We start from the raw sequence: 22,453 nt of genomic DNA on the forward strand, positions 1-22,453 counted from the left end.
GCTATTATTTAATACAATTTTTAACAATCTCACCGGTTGTACTTAAATGAGTATTTTGTGAATAGTATACTATGCTACAGTATAGAACTTTGTTAGTAATGAATTAATTACATTTGTGATTCTCATTAGTATTAAATGCAGAAAAATAAATGGGATGTGATTGTCTAACATCTTTATTCTGAGATACTTAAATAACATGAGTAGGCCTATGTTTCAAATCTGACTGTTGTCATTTTACCACTTAATGGGTACATAAAAACATAGGTCATGTCCATATTGCCTAAAATTTTGATATTTACATATGCTTTACTAAAGATGACATTCACTATGGCTATTCCCCAAGATTTGGCCACCTCCAACTCTTACACAACATAACCAGTTAATCAGATGAAGGCAGATTAAAGATGTTTAAAGTTTAAAAATGGATGTAGTCTGAATTACTAAATAGGGGAAAAATGTAATGAAGATTTTTTATTCCAAGTTTTCTTTGTTTCTTAAAAAAAATTGCATCAGTTAAATATAAAAAGATTGGTGACAATTTAGTTTAAATCAAGCAGGCAGCCAAATCCCAAATCCTTTGATGAGCGAACATCCCTTGAAGTACAAAACTAATGTCTAATCCCATCAGCTGTGCTGGTATGTATTCCTACCCACAGATGCCTGTCAGCTGATTTTACAGATCATTTGCTATTGACAGGCGCCTAGGACAGACCTTAAATTTATAGACCTGTCCTTTGTCCTGCAGGAGAGGAAAGAAAATATTCCTTTTGGGACTCTAGCTGTTTTCCTGTCTTCTTCTCTCTCTTTCTCCATGCTAACACGTCAGACAATAGGAGTTAATGCTTAATGTATGTTCACAGTGCTATTCTGGTGTTGCCTAGCGACCATCAGGATGGTGTTGAGCAGTGAAGGTGACCAGAAATGCAGAAAGCCAAAGGGTCAGATTGAGTTCCAGAGAAAAGAGTCTTGCTTCCAAACTGACTTGTGCAGTGGGTTATAAATTTAAAAAAAAAAATGATAATTGCTTTATTTCATCTTTTTTCCAAAGCAGTCTGATCTTATGGCAACATTCACTCAGGCTTTTCATAGGAAACTACATCATAATGTATATGATTTACTTTAGGACTCCTACTCTGCTGCTCCAACCTCTGTTCTTTGCTGGGTAAAGTGAAAATGAGATTCTCTTCAGGGCACCATTTTGCATTTTAGTCCTCATGCCATCCAGGTCATCATTTTGAGTAAGGACATCATTCCTAAACTCACTTCAATTCTGCCCCATTCTAGTGTCTTTCCTGAAGGTGCCTCCTAAAATATACCTGATCTGGAACATGCTGGTTACCAGAAGCTAAAGAGAGTTTATGATATTGTAAGGGGTTCAATATTAGGACTGTTTATGATCATGTTAGGGCAAGACAGATTGGGTAGCTACCCTGGCACCCTAGAACCTTGAAATGATCTACAAACCAGGAAATGCTTTGAATAAAAGGATTTTCAGAAAAACATGCTAGTCCACCTTACTAACTCTGAGTTTAAGCAGAATGAAAATTGTACGCTAAGAAGCCGCTCAAGATATTGAATTGCCAGGCCGGGCGCGGTGGCTCAAGCCTGTAATCCCAGCACTTTGGGAGGCCGAGGCGGGTGGATCACGAGGTCAGGAGATCGAGACCATCCTGGCTAACATGGTGAAACCCCGTCTCTACTAAAAATACAAAAAACTAGCCGGGCGTGGTGGCGGGCGCCTGTAGTCCCAGCTACTCGGAGGCTGAGGTGGGAGAATGGCGTGAACCCGGGAGGTGGAGCTTGCAGTGAGCCGAGATCGTGCCACTGCACTCCAGCCTGGGCGACAGAGCGAGACTCCGTCTCAAAAAAAAAAAAAGATATTGAATTGCCACACCATCATTCTCCTTAGTGCTCCAAAAGCCAGTTTCTGGATGATAATCTTCAAATACATTTCTTAGTGCTATAAAAGCAAAAAATTAAGATTACATTTGATAATTGATATTCATGCTCACATTCTCCAGGAAACTCATTTTATCATTTGTTTTCATATAGCAACTACATGTAGCCAAAATAGAAAGTGTCATGCATAACTTACCTAGTAAGTTCAATATCTGTTTTGTTTAATAAGGATCATAAAATTAGATGTTTTATGATGTGATGTCACCCAATCTCTGTCCTTTTGCTCAGGGAGAACCTGGAGAACAAGGTGAAAAGGTAAGAATGATTCTGCCTGTATTCCTCTCTCCCTACTCCCCACCAGCAGCATACCAAAGAAGTACCCAAACTAAACTGTATGTGTGAATGGATGGATGGGTGGGTAGATTAATAGGTAGGTAGGTAGGTAGATAGATATAGATATATAGATATAGATACAATGACCCCTGTGTTTTTTCAAACTGTTAATTAGTGGAAGGAGGAAATAGTGTGATTCTTATGTATAGACAAAAATTTGGGTTAAAAAAAAACTTTTAAAAAATAAAGAGAAAGGTGCCGATGTACCTTCAGAACAAATATTTAAAAATGAAGAGAAAGGGAGCAAATTTAAACATTGTGTATCAGGCTTTTAGATGGGTTTCAAAAATCCTTAGGCCTGCAAAATCTGGTCTGCCTACTTGCTAATGCCGTTCTAATACTTTTCCAAGCACCCGCATCTCTCTCTACTGCTTCTGATGTCACTAGGTTAAAGGGATACAGATGTTTACCTGCAGCAATTATCTGAAGGTTGCCCACAAAGAATTCCCATAAAAACCAAAAAGAGAAATAGGAAAAGCAGAGTGTTAAATTATCCTAGACTCTTTTCCTTACTTGGGCCTGTCCTGGTTATTTTTAAGCTCTGATTGCATGTTATGATACTTATTTTCCTGGTTCTCATGCTACTTATTTTAATAGTGTTTGAAAAATATGCTGAGTAGGAAACTACCAAGTTACTGCATCATGCTCTTCGTAAGTGATATGGTCTTTCTGACAAATGAGTTTTATAACCTCTAATCTCAAAAGAAGTTTATCTAAAGATCAAGAAAAATTCTTGATTACAACTGTATTTTTCAACATTGTAAAGAAAACAAAATCATTAGTGGAGGGGTAGCAAAATATGTGGGTGGAAAGGGCAGTTTCCTGAGGGGGCAGTTCAGTTAAACCCTTCGCTTTGCAATTACTCTGAGCCAGTTTCCCTACTAAGAAGGTTTGTTTGTTTGTTTTGTTTTTTAATAGAGGGATTTTTGTGCAATTTTATAAAAAGCATGCAAATCAACTGCCTATCAAAGGTCCCTCATAACACATTACTAGGGCATTTATTTAGCATCCAATCAGTTCATGGTAATTAATTTGAAATTAATTAGTCACTGGGTGACTCTTTTGTATAGAATTTAGGAGGGAAAAAGAGCAGTATCGGCACCATACCAGGCATTCATTAGAGAAAGTGTCCCAGGCTCTCGTGGCCTGCCGCAGTGTATTCGTCACCATAAACAAATGCCCAAGCAGACTGACTTCATGCTTATTTGAAAGAATAAAGCAAAATACAGAGAAAAAGTGAAAGTCTCCCTTTCCAACTTCCTTTCTCCCCTCTCCCAAGAAAATTATGATCAATAGTTTCTGTCCTATTTTGAGAAACTTTTTAAGTAATAGAAAAGTGACTGCATTCCAGCCTATGGAATATGTGAATAGTAATGCATTGGTATCATTAATAGCTTATGATGTGCCAGATACTGTCCTAGTTGCTTTCCACACAGTGTAGCACTTATTTCTTATAACTGTGTAAATTATCCTTTCCCTTACATTGCACAGGAGAAACCTGATGCAAAGAGAATCTCATTTGCCCAGTAGGTGCTGGAACTGGGCTGTCTCCCTGGCTCCAAAGTCCATAACATTTCCACATAACATATTGTAAGACTTATATTGAAGAATTCAGAATTGAAGGAAGAAAGCATGGATAATAAACGAATGCTTTATTTCCCTAATGCATTTCTCTGTAGGCAAAAAAGAGATGTCAGTGAAGGAACAGGCATGGGAAGTCTCAAAAATAACAACAAAAAAGCATAAACTATGATTTTTAAAATTTTTCTAGTAAAGCATAAAACATTCATTTCACAAATGCAAACCATGTAGGCCCAGATAAATAAATATTCAGTCCACAGATTTTGAGGGCCCTGTCATGTACTTTGAGGCCCTGGAGATTTGAGATATGCTTGAAGACAAGGCAGGATTTATACAGATGGAAAGGGAAAGAGAGGCGAGGGATCCAGGTGACAGAAATAGTATGAAGAAGGACTCAGAGGTGGTAAGGCCCATGGCATATTCAGGGAACTGTCAGAAGAAAACCTTTGTTTGAGTGGAGCTTTGAGGAGAGACAGAATTAAGGAGGCTTTAGGTGCCCAAATAAGGCATTGGAAGATAGATAAGCAAGTGTCTTCTGTTAATACTGTGGAATAGTTTAAAACTGTTCAGCCATGTTCGTTGTAGTAAAATTTCTTTTATTGATATCAGACAACTGGTCAAGTATAAATACGTTAGCTCTATAGAGCATTTGCAACAGATTTTAATATCTAGTGTTCATGAAAGAAAGCTTAAAATAATGAAAATACTCTTTGCTTAATGTCACCAATGTATTTTACATGTGTCACTTGTTTCCCCTCCTCAGGGAGACGCTGGAGAGAATGGCCCCAAAGGTGACACAGGTGAAAAGGTACAGTTTTGTAAGATATGAAAGGGTACATATATCAGCAAGAAATTTTATTTCAAGTTATACGAAGATGGGAGATTTTTAGAGAGATGAGTGAGAGTTGCTAAATATGAAAAGGTCAGAGATCGTTCTCCAAGATTAGAAAACATTTAAGTATTTGATTTATAAAAGGTGATTACTCCACAAGCTCCTATCCACAAATTAAAACATTTTCAAAGTAAAATGATATATCAAAAATTATAGAAAATGTGTAGCTAAGTTTTCAGCAATATGGCTTTCAAGGAATTAAAACACTTATTCATATGTAAATGGGATGCTCCCTTATACTCAGGGATATGAAAATAGAGACCTAAAGTGATGCAGTTTGTACCAGTTTCAGGAGAGAACATGTCAGAGGATTGGAATGAGATTTAAAAGTTTGATTGTAAGGCATAAGAATGATATAATGGATTTTGGGGCCTTGGGGAAAGTGTGGGAGGGGGCTGAGAATAAAAGACTACACATTGGGTGTTGTGTACACTGCTTGGGTGATGGGTGCACCAAAATCTCGGAACTCGCCACTGAAGAACTTATCCATGTAACCAGACACCCCCTGTTCCCCCCAAAACCCATTGAAATAATAATTTTAAAAAGAACAGGAAAAGAAAAGTTTGATTATAAGTTAATGTCACTTGATTAGACCCTCTAATGCAGTCTTGAAAATTTACCTCAATTCAAATTCCACTAAATCTGGATATTTTGTCAGGCTTCGTATTCTGTCCTGGGCAAGGGGTCTTTTAAACCTTTACTAGCATTTATACTGCAGTAGCTTTGGGGCTTGTCTTCTGCCTCCTCTCTTCTTATTTTTCCTCAGTCTATCATTACAGCTTTTGCTTGGATTCATACTTTATAGATACTCTGACATAGGAAGGTTGTTATACTTCACTTGTGCTATGTTTTCAGGATTAAGAAGATCTTTTAAGAAATTGAAAATAGAATAAAGTCAGATGGGTTTTAATTTAAATCAGGCTAAGTAATTGAGTGATGAAAGTGTATTTATTTAACCTTACAGTTGAGACTTTGGAAATTATTCCACTTTGAAAATTATTACAGTACAGATGGATAATGGTTAGTCATAAAAACATAGCCACAAAATAAAAAGAAATTTATCTTTTTTCTTCTCATAAATATTAATATAAATATGGCATGTGTGGTAGGAATGAATTAATGTCACCAAGTAGCAATTGTATTTATATTCAAGGAGTCTAGAAATTAGAGTGGGCTCTCAGTTTCTTATAGATCTGTGTTTCTCAACCTCAGCACTATTGACATTTGGGGCCAGATAATTCTCTGTTATGGGGCCCTCAGATGTTTAGCATCATTTTTGGCCTCTACCCACAAGATGCCTATAGCACCTCTGAGTTGTGACAATCAAACATGTCTCCAGGCATTGTCAAATGTTACCTGGGACAAAGCCACCCACCCACAGTTGAGTATCACTGCTATAGGCCCATTTTATTTATCTGCCAACTTTAAGTATCGTGCTGCAATCAAATATGGCATGAATCTGTTTAATACAAATGAGACCAATGATATACCCTGATTACTCTCAAAGTCAAAATTTGAAACCCTAAATATGTAAACGTGGTGTTACATCTAACTTGCTTGTTTTTGCTTAAAAGCAGAAGTCAGTAAAGTGCCACAACATAAATATTTTAGATTTTGTGGGCCATGTGGTCTCTGTCACAGCTACTCAACTCTGTTGTTATGGCATGAAAGCAACCATAGACAATACATAAACAAGTGAGTAGGCTGTGTTCCAATAAAACTTTATTTCTGGACACTGAAATTTTAATTTCATGTAATTTTCATGTGTCATGAAATATTATTGTTATTTTGATTCTTAAAAACCACTTTTAGCTCCTGGGTCTTGCAGGTGGCCAACTGAATTTGGCCATAGTTACCAAGCTCCACTTAAAAGAAAGGAAATATTCTACACAGAGGGCAATTTTTTTCAAGTGAAAAAAATTTATACTACATCTGAACTATGCCTGTGTGGATTTATGGAGAGAATTTTATGCTTAAACGATGTCTTTTTAAAGTTTCATTTTTGGAATGTAGGACAAAAATTGTTTCTTTAATCATATTGTAAAATTAAATTTTTTGCAATTTAATTTTACAATGGTAAAATAGCTTTTTTCTTTGAAAAGACCAAGGTCATCTCAAAGGAATACCGTTCTTATTTTATATATTAATGCAAATCATTTCCCATACTGACTCACACATAATAAACTCTCAATAAATATTAGCTTTTCTTCCCACATGGAAATTGAAATCAACTAGATTGTTTTTCTTTTTTTATCAAAAACTTTTATTAGTCAGCTGAAATTAAGTATAAGAAATGCTTCAGTTAAAACGGAAATCATTTCTATAAACCTTCAATGGGTCTAAACAGGGGATTGTAAATAGGAATCTGTAATGTGTATAATATGTAATCCGACCTGTAGCATTTATCCCAAGAATGCTGTAATTGCAATATAATTTTTGATGTGTTTTTTAAACATTTCCTCCTTCTGTCACATAATTTGTTTCCAGCATGTTGGAAACACTCTTCTCATGGCCTTTGTGTACAGTATGTGAAACTCATTCATCGTTTACCAAGTTTGAGATGTAAAAATTTTTAAAAATCCTTCTTTTCTGCCATTGATGTAGTAAATTACATCATTGATTGACTTTAATAGGATTTTTTTTTTCCTTTTGATTCAACTCAGCGCCTTTGGATGGTAAAGTAATCTAAACCTTTCCAGACTGATCATCTGGAAATACTGTGGAACTATAAAAACCACTAGACTGGGTTTTCTTTGTGGCCAGCAACTTCAGCACACTCTGACCAACAATCATGGTACACCCTAGGTTTAAGAGCATAAACCTGCCAAAGACGGAGTTCAGCCATGTGTAGAGTTACTGTCGAAGGATTATGTCCCACTCTTTGGAGTGTTAACCCCACCAAAAAATGTAGAAATTGATTTCTTTTTTTTTTTTTTTTTTTTTTTGAGACGGAGTCTCGCTCTGTCGCCCAGGCTGGAGTGCAGTGGCGCGATCTCGGCTCACTGCAAGCTCCGCCTCCCGGGTTCACGCCATTCTCCCGCCTCAGCCTCCGAGTAGCTGGGACTACAGGCGCCCGCCGCCGCGCCCGGCTAGTTTTTTTTGTATTTTTAGTAGAGACGGGGTTTCACCGTGTTAGCCAGGATGGTCTCGATCTCCTGACCTCGTGATCCACCCGCCTCGGCCTCCCAAAGTGCTGGGATTACAGGCTTGAGCCACCGCGCCCGGCAAGAAATTGATTTCTTATCTATTTTCCCCTGTGCGAAATGGAGTATTTGTGCTGCACACTAAATGGTTTGGCCATATCACTCTACTCTTCACAATTCTGTCTGTTGATTCAAAAGCTCTGCCTTTGCTTTCTTAGCATTGACTGTTTTTTTTTTTCTTTGCTCCCCTCTCCCCCATTTCCATTCCTATGTGTATTCACACTTGTCTTCATCTTCATACTTCACATCTACATAGCAAAGATGCATGTATGAAGTATGAAGTATGAAAATGCATCTTTGACTTGCATCCTCTGAGCCTTTTCAGAAGCCACATCATATTTAGAGCCAACCAAACTGTCTTCTTTTCTTAAAATCACACCTGAAGGCCTATCCCAGTGGGCACTCCTGCACCAATCGGTGCCGGGCCTTCCCTAATTAGCACACATCATTTCCATAATTTAGAATACTGTTGCTGTCTGTCCTCCTCCCCCGACTCCTCATCATCACTTCTCTACTTTCTAATCTTACTCATTCTTCAGTCCACTGTAAACTTAATTTATAAGTCATTTCCCTGGAGCAGTCTTCAGTCTCCTCTGGACTAGGTAGGTCACCTACTATATGCTCCACAGCACTCCTTATAATTCCTTTCATAGCCATGCATTTGCTTATCGCGTCTTCTGTGCATGCATAGTGACACGGAATTTTCCAAACATGACAGTCTCTTCCTACATCAGATTTCAAAAAAAAAAAAGGAAAGAAAGAAAAAAAATAAATTTTCATTCATGCTTTCCATCAACAATATTTTTGCACTACATATATTAGAAAATGATCATTGTAATGCAGGACAAGGACAGGGATTGTAACTGCATTGCTTACTGTTATCTCCCAGCTCTCAGCATCTATTAATAGATATGTCTGGCACACAATTAGTGCTTGATAAGTATTTGTTGAATGAATTAACGAATGATAAAAATAAGTCACTACATTCACTTCATATATCCACATGTGCCTTATTAACACACACATATAATTATCTACTGAGTGTTGTTTTGAAAATAATCACAAACAAAAATGGAAACTATGCTTGAATGAAACATAGTAAAGTCAAATTCATTTATCTAAAATATCTTCTTATAGTATTTCCTCATCTATAACTTACCCTGTAGAAATGTTTATTTCCAAGCCAACTGACTTACGAAGCTAAGAGTGTACTTAAGACATAGTTGGGGTTTTTCCCCCTACTTTAATCCAGTATTCATTTTCACTTTGTGGGGAAGGAGGATTATAAACACACACTATTTTATTTCCACTACTTGCAGCATTATCCTTTAAAATGCTTAACTTATAAATGTCTTCCAGCAGTCATGTTACCACTTAAAAGTTGTAAAAATTCCTTGAGATTTCACAGTTCTAAGTCTTTAAAAAAGAAAAAAAAAATCACTCTTAGTTGTCCATCAAACGGAACTGCTCAGATTTCCACAAATATATTGCCCTTTCAAGAAACTGTCTTTTTCCTTCCATCCACTTTTTATGAGAACTAAATCTAGTCTTTACTCACATTAGGGATTATCTGGATGCTTTTCATTAAGATATTGAATTAAACTACAATTAATACAAGCAGCTTCCTTGTATTTACAAGTTTACTACAGCCTTTATGTCCTGTTGTCAAAATGAAATAAGCCAACAATTCTTTTCTATTCAAAAAAAAAAATGGCAGTAGAATTTAGGAAGCCCCAAATTCATTTAGCTAGCTGCTTTGATATCCTTGTTTATTAAATGGAAATAATAATATCTGCCCCCTTTATTTCATGAGAGTTTTGTGAGGTTTAACTGAGACAAAGTAGGAACTTTGTAGAGTCAAAATTGCTTTTATGAATTCAAAGATATTATTGTATAAAATATTGCAAACCTGATTCATTGATGGCTTTCGCTGATACTGATGGCTTTCAGATTTAATTTAGTAGAAATAAGTATTCTTTTTGTTGGATATATTTATGTTGCTTCCCATTTGGAACTCAATTGGATATTAATGATTGGCAAGAGAAATTAGTCTCATTCTACAGTAAGACGGTATTAGGGTCCTCTTCTTCTTTATGTTTAGTTACATTTTAATTTTCAACAGGAGGGATAGCAATTATAGATGTCAAAGAAACTCACATAACTATCTGTTTACTTAACAAGCTAATTTGCTATTTCCTTCTCTTTCCTAAGCTTTTTTTTCCCTTCCTAAAGAATTTTACTTTTTGATCCCTGAAAACTAACCTGTTTAAAAATTCTTTTTGAGATTTGTTCATTCATTCACCATATATGTATTGAGCATATACTATGGGCCAGGGCACTGAATAAAAATAGATCCAAAATCTGCTCACATTCAACTAACTGTCTGACAGAGAGATAGACAATGAATTGGCAGGAAACATAAATAGTCAATTAGAAAGTAAGCTGCAGTGGACATGAACAGACCACGATGCTACGGAGTAAGATGTGTGCATGAGGGGCATGCGTCTGATGTGTCTAGGCTGGTTGGTGAAGGGGTCTTTGAGACAAAGCCAGTTAGGCCAAGAATTGAAGAGAGAAAGTGCCAGCCATGGACAGAGGGGAGAGAAATTGAGGGAGCTGGGCAAGTGGCTCGTGTACAGAGGCCTGAGGCCTTATGTCTGTCTCTAAAAGAGATTGATGAGGAGCTTCTGGAATCTAGAACAAGGAAATGGGCCCCTGGAGCTCCTTGAGCATTTGTACAGATGAGACAGCTGAGGAAATCCCAATATGTGCCTCCCTCCTGTGGCTGTTTCTATTTTCTTGACAGTCTCAAATGACCTTTTCTTTTTCCTTCTAGCGTATTCATGAGACAGAGAGGGCTAGAAGGAACTTAAAATTCTAGGCCCTTTGCTGACCTCATTTCAGAAATAAGCAACATTCGCAGCTACCCTCCATATTATTTTCCCCATTAGTTCCTATCTGCTTATTTATAACACGTTTGCTTTAGGGAAGCATTCACACTCCACGAAATCTGGCTGGAATACAGTGCCTTTTAAAAAACAGATTCTGTCTCAAGACTTTCTCTCAGAGCTCACATGTGTCCGCCTCACCCACAAGTCATCCATCATCCTGTAACTTCCTGGTGCCTGAGTTACAATGAAATAAGTATAAAGTTGGAAAAAACGTGCCCGTTGTAACTGTGACAGTGCTTCATGAGGAAAACAAACTGATCTGCTGCGTGGCTTTTTCTAACTCGACATCATTAACCTCTGACTTCATCTGTTGAACCTTGACTTGCTGAAGAGCAAAAGGGTTAGAGAACTCCCAGTAAATGATAGCTGATGGCATTAATAAATTCCAGGAATAGAGAAAGCCAAAAGTTCCATATCCCTAAATTGTAATTTATTGCTTCACAATGTATTTTTAGCACTGTATCCAGGGAAGAAATTCATATTTATGTTTATTTCACAGAATGTAGTCCTTATGTATCTGCATGCGAAGTAAACTCATGTTTTTAGGAAGTGCATTGTTTATCTTGGAAATGTTGACATCTTAACAGCTGAGATATTGATACGAAGTCTTATGGAGCATACTTAGGCCCACTAGTCATGAGGTACCCTTTGAGTACCTGTGTTGGTAATGGCTCTCTGGGTGCTTGTGATGTTTCCTATTCCCATAACTTGTGGCATAATCTCTCCTGGGTTTCATTTTAGGGTGACCCTGGATCATCTGCTGCAGGAATTAAGGTAACTATAACCTTGCAAGTGTTTGTTGTACTCCAGGATTTACAGTTCTTATTTTTATAGGCCTCTACTTTCTCTCCCTTTTTAGCAACTTAGGTGGTTATCTCTCTGTTCCTATTCTCCTGCAATAATTGGACTTCCAAAAGCAATAGGGAATATCCGTGGGAAATTTGATGGAGGTTTAAATAAGAAGTCTTGCATTCTCTTCCCTTTCTGATTGGTTTTTATGGAAATGTGATCTATATGTGATCTATAGGTATATTTACAGCAAAAAAAAAAAAATTAAATCAGTATGTCTAATGAGATGTAGAGTCGCGGGATAAAGGAAATAAAAGACATGTGGTAGCAGAAGGGGAGTAGGCCATCCCTGTGACGGTGCCCAGAGGCCTAAAGGTTTTAGAAAATTCTTGTAAGACCATCTTTTTCATCTTCGGTTTTCTTTGGCCAGGGAGAACCTGGAGAATCTGGTCGTCCAGGGCAAAAGGTAATATCTCTATCTCTAGTGTGTTCTTACTGTCTCATATTCACCATTTTATATCTACCATCCACTGTGTAATATGAAAACAATTATTACAAAATGATGTGGTTTTCATGTTTTGCATTACAGAGTGTTATTGGTTATTTTGCATTTGAAAAGTTATTGATGATGACCATAGCACAATGTGCAAACAAACTTTATACATGTAAAAGGATGCTTTATGAAATAAAGTCTGCATATACTTAGCTGTTTGAAACTAACAAAGATCAGGTGGGTTGGAATGCCAACAATTTATCTTGCATGTTTAATGGTAATCTGCATGTTTCTATCTTTTTTAAAATAACTTTTTAATGGAAAAAAGTCTATAATTGGCTGTGTTGCTTTGCTGTTTCTATCTAACTGTCATTAAACTGTCTCAATAATGATGAACAATTCTTTATGAATTATATTCCTTTTCCTATCATTGCAAACGCTTCCATACCGATAATTTTTTATGTGACTTATATCTACTTGTGCCATGAGTAGTGTTATACACACTAAATTTGTTAATGAACTAAATTTTAATTAGAGGCACTAGTCATACCATTTTATAGATACATTAGTTTTTGGTTTTTGCATTTGTACGTCATTTTAGCAATAAATTAGAGGGCATGCAGTGAATCTGTTTAGATTCATACTCTCATTTGAGTCTGAAACAGGAAACACATGCTAGCAGTTTATTATCTGAGCATTTGGATATCGATGCCTATACAGTCAGATTTTAGACCACAGATGTAGCTAGCAAGTAAATGTGGATTCTATATTAGGGTAAATCTCTTAAAGATCATGACTCTGCTTTTGTCTAGCAGTAGCTGATGTTGTAGATAAACATATGAATAGAAAAATAAAATTTGCCTCATTAGCAGAAAAGGGAAGAGAGAATAAATCCCTTCTTGTATTTTAGAACCTTAAGATATAGTAAAATAATATTTCCACCTTCTTGAAGTCATTGAGAGGATAATTACTTCGTTTTAAACACTTAGGATGAACATAATTTTTGAGGAGGTCTTTCACATTCTTTTAACATTTCTCTAATTTAAAAACAGATTTTTCTCTTAAAACTAAGAGTCTAAGCAATGACTCATTAGGCCCAATTTTAAGTAAACTTGAGACTCTTTCAAAGAGCCTAGCAGAACTCTGCAAATTTTACTATTTATTTTCTAAGATTTCCTATCAGTTCTTTATTTGAGAAATTTGGAATTAGCGATGCAGAGATCCATGGTCTGCTTTGGTTTGAAAAAGCAACTGATCTTCTCAGACAATCTAATTTTAGGTCCTTTAGTCTTTCAAATTTAAAGTCTAAGTTTTTACTGCTCTCCAAATCCGTGATTTGCTAAAAAGTCTGTAAGACAGTTGTGTCTCTAAAAAATAAACCAAAACAAACCTCCTATAATCTTGTATAGTTTTCACTGTTTTCAGAGTGGAATATTCAAATAGATTTTCAATTACTTAATAAAATGTTGCCTTATCATAATGATTACTTAGAAATACAGTTTAGATTCATTCTGGAAGTTTATAGATTTACACATGGGAACACTGGATTTCCTTTGCATTGCATTAAAAACCAGTTTTAAACTATATTGAGAGAAGGGGCAGAATCCTTAAAAGCTTACAGTTCTCCTGAATGAATATGTGCCCTAAAGTGAGCATCGTCTTTTTCATTAATATTTAGGCCAGATTCTACCCTTTGATACAATCCCACTTTCCCACAATATTATGACTTCCTTTGTCTAATATCGGGATTTGGCAATACTTAGCCCAACGTTGATTTAAAAGTAAAGTATGTCCATGCTTGCTGCTGATGTAGATTAGAGAAATAAACTGAACTGAGTACAGAATTGCTTCAAGAGATCTTCCACGGCATTTTCCTCTCCATTGCAGAACAATGCTGGGGGTTCATTGGCACTTAGGCTCCTGTGTCAGAGACACCCCAGAAAAGTACAGAATATTGTGACACAGCAAAAAACTCATCAGTTAGCTTTCCACTGTGTGGTCTTTTTCAGCATGAGAGTTTGAGATCTAGAGTTATATTCATAATGTAGGAATAATTCATTGGATTTTCTTTCTTTTATAGCCTCAAGAGTTTACTATGTGATTGATGTGTGAGTTGGAGTGTATATATGTGCTTGTAGAGTGAGTGTGTAGATTTATAAAATAAGTATTGTGTTTCATCACCTAATTCTTTCCTTCCTAATTTTCCCACATCTTTTTAAAATAAATATTTTAATTCTAAAGGAGTAAAATTACTTTATCTCCTATCAGAAGGGCCCCTCACAGTTAAACTCTCTAGAAATATATAGAGCACTCTAGCAGGGACATGAGGTGAAGGCTGAGTCCTGATTTTGAGGTTCTCCTGTAATGGAGAGTGAAAGGTGAAAGGAAGGGGGAAAAAACAAAAGTCTAAACCTGAAGGTTAAGCTTTATACAGATATGTTACACTTTTGATTTATTTTGATATCCCCTTTGAATGGGATAATGAACCAAATCCTAATTATGACCAAGATCTGATCCCAAATTTTGGGCTGTGCATCCCCAAATTGAGTTCTTGAGAGAAGCCCCTGAACCAAGGAATAGGCAAGAATGGAGAAGTTAACTGAAAAGCTATTGCCTAGTTCAGGAGTGTCCAATCTTTTGTCTTTCCTGGGTCACATTGGAAGAAGAACTGTCTAGGGCCACACATAAAATACATTAACACTAACAACAGCTGATGAACTAAAAAAAAAAAAAAATCACACAAAAAATCTCATAACGCTTTAAGAAAGTTTATGAATTTGTGTTGGGCCACATTCAAAGCCATCCTGGGCTGCATGTGGCCTGTGGGCTGTGGGTTGGACACACTTATCCTAGTTAGAAGATAACCTTTTATGGTATAAAGACAGAGGATTTATATAGGAAAAAAATGTCTTCCTAAAAATGTTAGGCGGTGTTCCACAAAGGGTAACATTACATGTATTATAATCTTTCATCATATCAACTAATAAACATAAACTTGGAAAGGTCAAATTATGAAATATGAAAACTATGAGAAATAAGAATTTCTAAAGTATCTGTTCACTAAAAAATATATTTATTACTTAATACACATACATAGTACACATATGATGTGGAGAAAAGTTAAATGCTCAATCTCTGTAAGTAGTCAATCTACATTATAAAATATTCCATAATGTCTTACACATCTTTTTCTTGATTAAATATATGGGTGGGTGTCTATGTATGCATGCATGTTTAAATAAGTATCTTTCTTTAAAGTAGTCATTCAATCCTTTCATTTGGTGGGAGGGAAAGATATGACGAGAACACCTGTTGGACAATAATGTTACAACCTACATATTTCCACAAATGTTTCAGATGGAATGTCTTCAAAAATGAGTTTTGGGGGACTTTTCTGAAACCATACAAAGCTATAGATTTGCCATCAATATGTTTACTTCTATTAGTTGTATATTCTATTGCAATTTACTGTTTTCAAGGGCCTTATACTTTTTTAATATAAAAGAATTTTCAGCAAAAAATATATACAAACTCTTTTCACTGGATCCTCTTAAACTCATTGATGGAAAGGTAAAAGAGAAAGTAAAAGAAGATCAAATATATAATGTTATATCTGTGTGAAATTTAACTACTTGGACATTCTTTGAATGGAATAACAAGTTCTTAATAATCAGCCTTTCTCCTCTGGCTTAATCTCATTTTAGTCTTATTGTTCATAATGCAAACCTTCATTTTATCGTTTCAGACAGAATCATTTTTCTTTTGCATTCCTGAAGTAACTTTGACCTAAATCATCAAGAAAACCATTGTCCTTTTTTGGTCTAATCACACAGCTTAACAAGCAGTCTCAGACATCACTTTGTGATAATACTAGAACAAACTATGCTGTTTCATAATTTGAAAGTAATAATACTTTCTGGTTGGACTTAGTGGATGTACTTTGAAATGCGGATTGTTAAAGCATTTAGATGAAAGGAAATGCTTTATTTTGTCACTTAACTGTTAGTTTAATGCTCCTCTGTCTTTTAGTTGTCATCCCACTAACTGGCCATCATGAAATAGTATCACCCTTTTGCCTTCAAATGTTATTTCCACAAAAAAATAGTCACTTCAGTCCAACAGAGAGGACTTTCATTTTCTCCTGAGATTCCTTTATACTTCTTTAGTAGAATTCAGGAGATTTTCTAAGCAATGGAACCTCTTGTTATCATTCTTTGGGCTTAAAATAATGTAGACAACTCTGTGAAAATGAGAAGGTTAAGCTTGACTCCAACATGCTCACCCAAAATGTAATACTTAATCTCAAACCTGTATTCAGCAACAGCTGCATAGTACCATTAGCCCTAAGCTGCTAAGCAGGGTTGCTCAGACTCAACAATTGTCAGAAATACAGACTGGAGTTAGGTTTAATCTTAAGTATTCATTTTTCTTCTCATCATTCAGGAATGAAAAGGAAAGCTTACTATACTTTTTAAGTGAGCAAGACTTTTAATGAATATTGTTTTGATGTGACCATCTGTTCATACAGCCAACTCTTGATTATCTAAGGTGAGGGAATACTGCGATAGGATGCATTGTTGAAATGCACACATTATCTTCATTTGGGCAAATAGATTGAGCCTCCCCAACAAATCATTTAATGAAGAAATAATGAAATATGGGAGTTTCTTCTTTTTTGACTCCTCTTTCTCGCCATCTGACAGTGATACCAATGTGCAGTGAACTGAAAGGAAGAGAGAAAATCCCAAAAAATTTGTGAAGTGGTCAACCCATTTCTAAATCAAGAGTTGACTGAATTGTATAATCTCACAAAACTTTTTGAAAGTAGACGGTTTTTTTATTTATCTTTGCAGAAAGTGTTGAGCTAGGAACATTTGCCATGTTTTTCTCCAGATATTGTGACTGAGTGAAGATCATTCTATAATGCTATATGATTTTCCTATGTAGGGTGAACCAGGGCTTCCTGGGCTTCCTGGACTTCCGGGGATAAAGGTAAATACTGCACGGACAGTCTTGGCTTCACAGAACTGTAATTATGAGATTCACCCAAATTGGAAAAAAATAGGGAAAAATGAAAAATAAAAATAAAATGCTGTTCTCTAAGTACTCTCCAGCCATCTCAACTAACTAAATTTTTAAATTAAAAATTAAGCACAGATACCTCAAGTTTGCCGTGGCGAAATGGATTGTTTATTTCTCCATTTAACTTACTATTGCCCCTTAAATAAATATAAATGTCACTTCATTTGAAGTCACAGGAATTCTTTAAAGTCTAAAATGTCTCTTTACCTTCACATTTTAATTTTATTCTTAAGACTCTATCAGATTTTGATCAGAATTAGAGTCTTAACATCCCCATAAATCTAACATTTAGGCAGCTGTTTTTGTGATTCACTCATTATAATAATCCCTTTAAAACATTTATCTTCTACTTCCTCTCAATAATTATCAGTGCAAAGTACAAATCATATTACTAAAATATTTTGACCCAACACATACACTGTCCCCATAGACTTTCTAAATATCTTTTGAAATAATTGTTTAAAGTTTAGTTTGAAAACATTTGTTTTAAATGGGTGTAAACCACTTAAAAATGTTAAAAGCATTTTTAAAAAGTGTTTGAAATTGTTTACATGGTAACTGACAAGGCTTAAAGTTCTACTGCCTCAGATATAGTTGCTCCTTTAAAATCAGCTTCTTATTTTAAAACTTTTAAGATATATTCTAGAACTACTTAATAGGGGTTAACATAATGCAAATACATTTTCCTTTTGTTGTTCTCATCTTACAAAGTTTTGAATCAATCTCTGTTGTACATTAGTCCATTCTAAAGTTAGTATTCCTAGACTAGGCATGGTGGCTCATGTAATCCCAACACTTTGGGAGGCCGAGGCGGGCGGATTACTTGGGTCAGGAGTTTGAAATCAGCCTGGCCGACATGGTAAAATGCTGTCTTTCTGAAAAATACAAAAAAAATTAGCCAGGTGTGATCTTAGCTACTCGGGAGGCTGAGGCAGGAGGATCTCTTGAACCCAGGAGGTGCAGCTTGCAGTGAGCTGAGATCACGCACTGCACTCCAGCCTGGGCAACAGAGTGGGATTCCATCTCTAAAAAAGGAAAATAAAGTTAGCATGCCTACTTCTCGTGTGAGAGTTGTGTATACTGTTTTATGAAGGTTCTGCTTTGAGTGTGAGTTATGTGAAATAATATGATTTTAGGATAGATATATTATTGAGTTCCCAGAGGTCATATGATATATATAATATTTTATGAGTATATTTGGTATAATTGATAGACATGAAAGCTTTGTCTTCTTGGTTGGCATTCAGCAATTTTAGTTCTATCTTTTTGTTTGATGTTTCTAGATTAGTATCATAAAAGTTCAGATATGTCCTTTTAATAGATTTTTAGTCTTTGGATTCTTTGGTGAAAAAGTCACACTCTATGACAGCAGTTTACTAAAGAGTTGAAATCACTTCCTTATCATTTGATATTTAGCAAAAATAACTTCACAAATTAATAGGTGGTTTCATATTATAGAGTTAAATTATGGCATTCCTTAGTAACACACACACACACACACACACACACACACACACACACACATACACAAAGATGGCTTTTTACAAATAATGGGAAAGTCATAAAAGATCTAAAACTATTTGTTTAAAGTGATAAGAAAGTGATACTCAGCATTAATCAAAACTAACCTTGTAGCATTATAAATAAAGGGGAAGGCATTTAAAAGGAGGGGCATTAGGAAGGGCTGAAGCAGTTTCCTGCAGCAAATGCTTGTAGGTGATCGGGTTATCAGCTTCTCTCACAGGAACCTCTGTACTTTGAAATCCAGTTGTCCCTTCTCCTGAGCTTGAAGCACTTTCTTGGAGAGAGAGAGTACTTGAGAATGTGAAGTTGATTATTTCCCTCCGAAGGAAAAAAAAAAAAAAAAGCAATTTTGATTATACTATTTATCATCTTACTTTAGTCTTATATCCTCCATCACAAAAATATCCCACTGGATCCTGGGAATTTGCCTAGTCATCTGTGGACTAGTCAGGATGTTTTGAGCTTTTTGAAGCTGAGAGGGGTGTTAAACGATTTGCCACCTCTAGCAAACGCTTTTATTCCTCGGGTCATAGGAAATGGCCAGATGGAGTTTGTCGAGGTCAGGTAGCTCTGATATTTTCTTTTGTTTTTCTCTCATTGACTGCTGACTATAGTGAAAAGAAGCTATTAATTGACAAAAACTCTTTTCATCAATCACTAGAGATACTCGTCTACATAATTACCAAGTACTGTTGGGTAACTATCTGGTATTTGATTTAAATCTTAGGCTCTGTTTTTGGTTAATAAGCTTTGTCTTCTCTAATCAGGATGTGGGAGATACGCTTTCCTTATAATGTAGTCAGTGCTCACTATAAATTAGTAATTTTGAAAAGGAGACAATTTAAAGATACATCACAACTATTGGTCATTGGATATTTATAAATGTAGAGTTAAAGGCTTATAATTTTATGACATAGTTTTCTTAACTTAAAATGTTCTTTTTTCCTTTAATTTACATTTCTTCTATTAGGTAGCCACCACAGGACAGTTAACTATGATTTCATAGTTTGAACGAGTAACAGGATTTAAAAGATGAAACCACCATGTATGGATATAGAATGTGTGGTAGCAAGCACTTTACTCATAATCTTCCTAGACCTGTGTGTTTGTTTATGCTTTGGAAATACTTCCTGTTGCTATTCATCTCCTTCTTATCTGTTGGTGCTACAGAGAGCATGTGAATGCCATCGGTTATTTCCAAGACTTTGAGGAAACCAGCCATGACATACCAGGGAAGCTTTGATTCACCACCTGTTGCTCTCGGGGAATGGTGGGAAACTTAATGAGCATCCACATGCCTTCCACAGCTCTCAGGAAATGAGCAAAGTGCCTAAATACAGACAGCAGACTCATCTATCTATCACCTCAGGGTCCCACTCAGAGAAAAGTGCTAATACCTTAGGCATACATAATAAAAGTCACTAAGAACAGGCATAACTTAATTTCGAGCTACCCTTAAGCTTCCTGCAGAAGTATCCAAAAGTCCTCTTACCATATGGAAGATATTTGGAATTCCTATTTCGTGCATTCATGGTTCATATAGTGTCACGATGTTCAACTGGGAAAATTAAATTATATACAATGTACCATGCAGACATTGATCTTCTGGAATAAGATTTGAGCCCAGAAAATTAGTTTCTGAAACAAGCCTTCACATATTTTTAATGGGTAAAACTATTGTAACCAGCTTTTCTGATACTACATAAAAGAGTAAGATTTTAAGTTCCTATTTTCTTAGGCCTTGCTCTCTACACTTATTTTGAAAAACGTAAGTACATTGCTTACCCCCTTTTTATGGTTATGTTACCCTAGCAGTAAGCAGGATAGAGCAGACTTCAGAACAGACCAGTAATGTGCAGATCCTTGTCCACCCCTTATCAATAACATAATGTGGGGCAACTTCTATCATCTCTCTGTACTTCAGTTTTCTCATAAGATGGGACTCATTGACCATAACTCAGAGAGTTGTTGTGAAAATTAAATGCACTAATACATGTAAAGTTCTTAAAATATTGCCAAGCATGTAGTAATGCTGTAGCAGTTTGGGTTATTGTTATCTCTTTCTTTCAGGGCAGCTCAAAATATTGGAAACATTGGTTGCACACATGTTCTATACAGTCTTTCCTCATGTAATTTTAACCTGTAGGATATAAAGCCCTGTATATTCTGTAGGTTAGTAAATGTAAATTCTGAAAACTCCTTTGCAGTCACCAGTGGATGTTACTTCAAGAGAAGTCAGGATCACCTGCTTTTTCTCCAAACATGACATCACACTATACACCTTTCCTATAACCCAAATGTATCCCAGGAACAAAGGATGAAGAACCACAGTGTTGTGGGCATAGGACATGGCACTTTCAATGTTCTCCTTCCTGGTTCTGTTCACAGGAAAAGTAAAAGCAAACCTTGACTTGTAATGATGGAAATTCTCCAGGCCCCAGTCAATGTTATCTAACCCAAGACATTTTTCAGAAATATAGATCTTCAGGCTGGGCGCAATGGCTCACGCCTGTAATCCCAACGCTTTGGGAGGCTGAGGTGGGTGGATCACCTGAGGTCAGGAGTTCGAGACCAGCCTGACCAACAAGTTGAAACCCCATCTCTAGTAAAAATACAAAAATTAGCCGGTCGTGGTGGCAGGTACCTGTGGTCCCAGCTACTCAGGAGGCTGAGACAAGAGAATTGCTTGAGCCCAGGAGGCACAGGTTGCAGTGAGCCGAGATTGTGCCACTGCACTCCAGCCTGGGCAACAGAGCAAGACTCCATCTCAAAAAATAATAATAATAAATAAATAAATAAATATAGATTTTCAGCACTTGCTTTTCCTTCTTTCAACGTGTACCACCAGGCCAGGCACGGTGGCTCATGCCCATAATCCCAGCACTTGGGAGGCCGAGGTGTGTGGATCAGTTAAGGTCAGGAGTTTGAGGCCAGCCTGGCCAACATGGTGAAACCCCATCTCTACTAAAAATACAAAAATTAGCCAAGTGTTGTAGCACATGCCTGTAGTCCCAGTTACTTGGGAGGCTGAGGCAGGAGAATCACTTGAACCTGGGAGGTGGAGGCTGCAGTGAGCCAGGATCGTGCCACTGCACTCCTGCCTGGGCAACAGAGCAAAACTCCATCTCAAAAAGAAAGAAAAAAAAAAAACGTATACCACCAGTTTATTTCACCATATTCAGAAAGCAAAAAAGGTGGGGGGGCAGGAGGGAATGTGGAGCAAGGGAGATGTAATGCCGTAAAAATTATATGAAATCATTTTATTGGCAAATACATTTTCACAGTACTATCATGCTTCAAAGCTTGATATTTTTGTTCTGGCTTCCACGTTAGTGAAAATTTGACATTAAGATCAAGAACTTGGGGACTAGGAGGGTATGAGACAGTAACTAACTCTTTATATCCCAGCATATGAAATAATTCTTGCCACTAAATTATATAAAGACTAGCTTTTACAGGTGGCAGAAGCATTTACTCTGGCATTCTTAGGATTAAGTACAGTGCTCGGTAATCTAATAGAAGCTTATCTTGTAAATCCACCAGAGGTGAGGTTCCTTCTTCAAAAACATCAAATCACATTTTAAAAATAGCAGAGAAAAACTTCTGGAAGCAACATAGGATGTGAAATGAATTCCTAAAAGAGAAA

General features: G+C 36.3%; 1 protein-coding gene and 1 long non-coding RNA gene across 30 annotated transcripts in view; one reads left to right on the forward strand and one right to left on the reverse strand.

Moving 5' to 3' along the window:
* COL25A1 (collagen type XXV alpha 1 chain) overlaps positions 1-22,453 on the forward strand; it is a 505,896-nt gene that overhangs the window by 411,840 nt on the left and 71,603 nt on the right. For 27 of the 29 annotated variants that reach the window (XR_001902741.3, XR_647184.4, XR_647185.4 and 24 more), the window contains 5 exons: positions 2,188-2,214; positions 4,637-4,681; positions 11,661-11,693; positions 12,139-12,174; positions 17,149-17,193. Coding sequence is in view for 25 of the 29 variants with exons in the window: in XM_021938695.2 (XP_021794387.2) it covers positions 2,188-2,214; positions 4,637-4,681; positions 11,661-11,693; positions 12,139-12,174; positions 17,149-17,193 (186 nt within the window). In the remaining 4 variants the exon portion in view is untranslated. The remainder of the gene's footprint in view (positions 1-2,187; positions 2,215-4,636; positions 4,682-11,660; positions 11,694-12,138; positions 12,175-17,148; positions 17,194-22,453) is intronic. The other 2 variants (XM_017958948.3, XM_017958951.3) reach the window with 2 other exon arrangements.
* LOC110743309 lies at positions 1,816-21,355 on the reverse strand. Its single transcript, XR_002522148.2, has 3 exons — positions 18,912-21,355; positions 8,584-8,693; positions 1,816-2,194 (listed from the first exon to the last, which is right to left on the reverse strand). It is a non-coding gene; the product is annotated as an uncharacterized LOC110743309 (long non-coding RNA).

The sequence above is a fragment of the Papio anubis genome, chromosome 3 (assembly GCF_008728515.1).
Source record: "Papio anubis isolate 15944 chromosome 3, Panubis1.0, whole genome shotgun sequence".
NCBI classification, from domain to species: Eukaryota; Metazoa; Chordata; class Mammalia; order Primates; family Cercopithecidae; genus Papio; species Papio anubis.